The 6036-nt window shown below is 42.2% G+C and overlaps 1 protein-coding gene across 1 annotated transcript; it reads left to right on the top strand.

Moving 5' to 3' along the window:
• Nucleotides 1–481: 481 nt before the first annotated feature.
• On the top strand, nucleotides 482–1426 carry LOC140848083 (olfactory receptor 1J4-like). The gene has a single exon (XM_073230368.1). The coding sequence runs from the start codon at nucleotides 482–484 to the stop codon at nucleotides 1424–1426; it is 945 nt and encodes a 314-aa protein (XP_073086469.1).
• The last annotated feature ends 4610 nt before the right edge of the window (nucleotides 1427–6036 follow it).

The following is a 6036-nucleotide window of genomic DNA, read 5'->3' as shown; positions in this document are numbered from 1 at the left end:
TTCCAACACCATTTATGAAGAGACTGCGTTTTTTCCAGTGTGTATTGTTGCCTCCTTTGTCACAGTAATTTATGAGATAAATATTAATTGTTTAATATATTAGGTTGAGCTACATGAAATAACCAATATTTGATCATATTTACTTACAGAAAACGGCACATAGAGAGTCACATAGACAAAACACACATGTATCTATCACTGTAGTTCAATTTGTATATATACGTGTGATATATATGTATACATATAACATATCACACATATGTGTGTTCCATATATATGGCATATGTAATATTCCCATGTATACATATATTCCTGGAGCCAGCCTGGGATACATGATGAGGCACCACCCACAGGCAGGACAAATTAAGAGGAATGTAGTTTAAAAGTTGTTGATTTCACAAAAGTTGTAACTTGGAATGTATCTCCATTGTTTTACCTGATATTCCTCTCCTCCCTTATCCCCAGCAGGTAACAGCCCAGCATGAGGCCTGGCAACCAGAGCAGCGTGTCCGAGTTCCTCCTCCTGGGGCTCCCCGTCCCCCCGGAGCAGCAGGGCATGTTCTTCGCCCTGTTCCTGGGCATGTACCTGACCACGGTGCTGGGGAACCTGCTCATCGTCCTGCTCGTCAGGCTGGACTCGCGCCTCCACACCCCCATGTACTTCTTCCTCAGCCACCTGGCCCTCTCTGACGTCTCCTTTGCATCCATCACTGTCCCAAAGATGCTGATGAATATGCAGAGTCAGTGCCGATCTATCACATATTCCGGGTGCATTTCTCAGGTGTATTTCATTGTATTGTTTGGTTGCCTTGACAGCTTTCTCCTCGCTGTGATGGCGTATGACAGGCATGTGGCCATCTGTCACCCTCTCCACTACACCAGCATCATGAGGGACGAGGTGTGTATCCTCCTTGTGGTTGGGTGCTGGCTCTCCTCCTGTGCCCAGGCTCTCCTGCACACCCTCCTTGTGAACCAGCTGTCCTTCTGTGCAGGGACGATCATTCCCCACTTCTTTTGTGATCTTGCTGTTGTGCTCAAGTCCTCCTGCTCCGACACCTCCCTCAATGAGCTGCTCATCCTCATTGCAGGAGGACTGGTCTTCCCACTGCCATTGAGTGGGATCCTAGGCTCATATATCCGCATGGCAATCATCATCCTGAAGGTCCCCTCCCTCAAAAGAATTTCTAAAGCCTTGTCTACCTGTGGCTCCCACCTCTCTGTAGTGCTTTTATACTATGGGACAATTGCAGGTGTTTACTACTTCCCCTCATCAGCTGACTCAATGGGCAAGGACATCATTGCCTCTGTGATGTACACGGTTGTCACCCCCATGCTGAACCCCTTCATCTACAGCCTGAGGAACAATGATGTGAAATGTGCTCTTCAGAAAATATTCAGAGCCAGGGGCAGCCCTTGGTGCCATTAATTCAATCCCATTGTAATGGGCATTCACGGGATCTGTAAAATAGGTGTCCTTAAAAGTTCTAATTTGGATATCTCATCACTGATACCAATCTTCTCCCAGTCTCCTTTTCTGTTTCCTCGAGTCTTTTTCTATGCCTGATTTTGTTTTTCCCTACCTGCTCTCTGAATTCTGTGTATTAGTGTTGCTACAGTGAAATTCCAAGTCCTCCTGTGATGTTCACTGCAGCTTGTGAGCCTGTCTGGCCATGTCCCTGTCGTTAAGAAGTGTTCTTATCTTCATGTTTTTCTACCATGATGTTCTGTGTGTGGTTCTCTTAGCAGCAGATACTCACAAATATTTTCTTAATACAACCAGGCTTCATTTATTTCTTATGTGAAGAATTTGCATGACATTATCAAACTCTTTCATCTGTGTAGTGGTGCCAATCATGAGTGGCTACAACTAATCACTGAAATGCTTATTTGGTTTAATTGTCAGGATAAGTCGATTGTAAGGTGATAAAATTTTCCAAATTTGCAGCACAGGAAATGAAAGCCCAGAGAAATGAAGTAAGTAGGCTTTGTAAGACTGGATCTCAGATCTGTGAGACATTAGGACCAAGTGTTAATCAGATTACATTATTGTCATTACATGGTCTCCAACTGACCAGTGTCGGTGTTCTTGATCCTTACATAAAGCATACAAGTACTCTTTTGTGTTCCCCCTTTTAAGACTGTCATAATAGCTAACCCATTCTCAGTGTTTATTGTTTTAAAATGTGTGTATATGTGTTCAATATTCTTCCATTTCAAGAAGGACTTCCAGGGAGTCCTCAGGCTGAATGAAAAGACACTATTTTAACACTAAGCCAGATGACATCATGAAGATAAAGGGCAAACACTGCTGCACAGGTAGATATAAATCCAGTATTACTGTATTTTTGTTTGTAAGTTCTCCTTCTGTTTCCAATATGATTAAAAAACAAATTCATAAACAGTAACTTGAAAACTATGCCAACAGGTGCACGATGTATAAAGATGTCCCATATGACAACAATATGGGGGTGCGGGCATGGAGACGTATAGGATCAGAGTTTTTGCACGCTGTTGAATCTTAAGTGGTACTTATTACAAATAGGTTGTTTTAAGTATAAGATGATAATCATAATCTCTGAGGTAAACACTTAGAGAAATGAAAATACATGCTGAAAAGGAAATTAAATGACAATCAAAAGGGTACACTGAAAAGTCAATACAAAAAAGCAGTGTTGGAAAATTTAGGCAATAAGAATTTATAAAGCATGTGGAAATACCATTGCCAAATGGCAGAGGTGAGAACTTCCTTACTAGTAATTACCTTAAGGGAAACTAGATTATAATGAGTTTTAATTCAGATATTAGCAGAAAGGAGTTTTTAAAAAGTTTGATCTATGTATATAGTGTTTATTCAAAACACATTTTAAATGCAGTGGCACAAACAGCTGAAAATGAAAGGATGCAAAGATACACTCCATATAAATGGTAACCAAGAAAAGAACTAGTGGAGCTATACTACTACCAGCCAAAATGGACTTTACATCCAAAAACTATAAACAAGAGTCCAAGAAGAATATTTTATATTGACTAAAGTTTCAATTTGTGAAGAAGAAGAAGTGACAATTATATACAGACACATCTAATAAAAATACAAGACAAACTCCCTAGTAAAAAATGGGCAAAAGAGTTAAATAGACATTTTCCAAAACAGATAGTCAGAAGGTCAGCTAATACATGAAAAGGCGGCCTACGTAATTAGTCATTAGGAAAATGTAAGTCAGAACTGCCATTCCACACCCATGAGGATGGCCACACTTCTTTTTCAGTGGGAAATCATAGTTTGCAGGGATGTGTAGAACTTAAAGCCCCCATACATTGATGGTGTGAATGCAACTGATGCAGACACTTTGAAAGTCGTTTGTCTCGGCCTCCAATAGTTAAACAGAATAACGTATGATCCAGCAGCTCCACTCCTGGCTAGATAGCAACAGAAGTGAAAAGAGGTAATAGAGCAAACCCTGGCACATGACTGTAGCAGCTCTCTTCACGGTGGTCATAGGTAGATACAATCCCAATGTCTGTGAACACAGAAATGCAAACAAAAGGCGGTATATATGTACTGTGGAATAGTGTTCAGCCATATAAAGGAATGAATATTGATAGGTGCTATAACATGGATGAACCCTGAAAATATGTATGCCTCATTGGTGCTGAAAGTACCTTATTAGGTAAGATGTTAACAAGGGAAACCTGGTGAAGGTATAGCAAGTCTCTGAACTATTTTTGTAAGTTTTCAATGAATGTTATAGTAACCACAATTACAAGTTTATTTAACAATGAGGTGCTGAGTTTGGTCACTGTGAGGGTGGGTGGGAATGGGGTGGACAGTTTGAGGTGATGAGCACACCTGTTTGTATAGTTTGATCATGTTATCCCTCAATATTTCAAATAAAAAGGGAAGGAATGAAAAAAGTAGAATGAAAACAAAGTATATTTTAAAAATTTCAAGTGATATAATTAGACTGAAAGGGAGAATAAGGAAGAAAAGTAATCAAAAAGCAAGCCCATCTAATGGACACTCATGAATTAACTGTCATTTAATAAACACAAAGAGGAGAGAGACAGAGGGGAACAGCAGGCACTCCATGGCCTCTGAGGTCCACACTCCCAAGAGCCAAAAGGAAGCCTCTCCAGGTCCTGAAAATCCACAGCTACTGCTCCTTTCTGTGACACAGTTGTAGCAAAGACACTGGTCCTGAGCTGTCCTGGGCCACAGACAATTATAAAAAGCCAGTGAGGTAGCAACAGAGGGGGTTCCCTAAGTGTGATGATAATGATTGGGCCTGCCTGCAGGAGGAAGCCTACCACGAGGTTCTGGGTAGAGAAGACCCATTAAAGTATATCCTATAACCACTCAAAACAACACTAAGAGGAAGAAACCAAAGCAGGGTCCTAAGATATCACTCAATTGGAAATGAAAATTTATTAATTATTTTATGCAATTAGCATATGGAAAAGATGCTAAATGGCTCTTGTGCTTACACCGTGCTGGCTCATATCATCATTACCTTCTGACAAGGTGTGACAATGGGTGGGCATATCTCATCTTCCACACTTAATACGGGATCCCATCAGATTCTCAAGGAACAGCAGGATCCAATAGGCTTCTGGAAATGGGAGCACCTCCCGCTCCAACACCCGCGCCCATCTGCAGACTTTCCTCTGCTGCACTGGGATCCATGGCATGGAAAACAGCCCACCCTCCTCCCGTACTCAGTAAAGCACATGTCCTCACCAAATGGCAACTTCAGAAGAGGGACACCGAGTATTAAGGAACGTTGATATGGTCACGGGGTGTATCCCTCTGCTGAGCGCTCCAATGGACAGGAAGTTCTATCCAGTCCTGAGGAGATGACCGCTGATGCTTACAGCCAGTAGCTATTCCTCAGGGAACACCAGCAAATTCTAAGGCTTCCCTGCCCCCTTTAATTAGTCAAGTGACTACTATCAAAGAATCACTTGATGGCCTAAGATTATTGGCTGCTCTGAGGAGCACCTGATCCCCAGGCCAACACTTAACCACAGTCACAGAGCCTACTATGGACTCAGACCCCCATCCCTGAATTTCCAGGCCCAGCTTCACCCACTGCAGGACCCTCATCAAAAGACCTGCCTCTGGTGACTCATGTGCCAGCTTCCTAGTTATGATTCCCAGTAGGAAGACCAAGGAGCTTCAGGCTCTTCTGACAAGCTACACAGTGCATCCAATCTCTTCCTCCCCTGAACCCAGGTCCCTGGTGCAGAACCCACTGTGCATTCCCTGATCTAACACAGCCTCATTAGGGACATGGCATGCCCGTGGTCCTCGGTACACATAGGGATCATCACCCTTACACCACCCAGGTGGCCCATTCATCACCAAACACTAAGAAACCTTTTATGGACTGGACTGATCCCGGTTATCTACCACAGAAATCTTAGGAGCCCAATGAATTTTAGGAAGGAACTCTCTATGTTCTCCAGGTGTTATTACAAACAGACAGAACGCAAACAAGACTGCCTTACCCTGACCACTGGCAGAATAACCTTGTCTAATTTTTCAGTGGTCATAATTTCCAGCTGCCTTGGATTTCTGCCACTAGGACGGATGTTCTTGATGGCTATGTGGCCACTGCAATGAAGTAAAACTGGACAAAACTTCTGACTTCTACAAATGTTATCCCGTGCACTGACCACAACTCTTCAAGTTGTTAATATTCCTCAGTGTCAACTGAAAGAAGACTCTCAATTATTTTGGACAATTAGCTAAGATCTTGGAAGGGAAGGTGTAATTATTCCTACTGTTTGTTTTTATTTTATTTTTTATTTTACAGGCTGATTTGGCTGTTCTGAAACCGAGATGAATGAATGGTTACTTGTGGTGGATACAATAACCTTCATGCTGGGGTCGCATTCACTAAGTCTCCTCTACCTAGCAGGGTTGAAATAACCAAGGCCATTCCGTCCTCATTGACAAGTCCTGGGCAGTTATAGGTGCACCTCTTATACGGCCATATAAATAAAGAGCCAACTTTAACAGCTTCTCAGCTTCAATTA

The sequence above is a fragment of the Manis javanica genome, chromosome 2 (assembly GCF_040802235.1).
Source record: "Manis javanica isolate MJ-LG chromosome 2, MJ_LKY, whole genome shotgun sequence".
Classification (NCBI taxonomy): Eukaryota; Metazoa; Chordata; class Mammalia; order Pholidota; family Manidae; genus Manis; species Manis javanica.
Note: the sequence above shows the minus strand (reverse complement) of the source record. Positions and strands in the feature narration are given on the sequence as shown.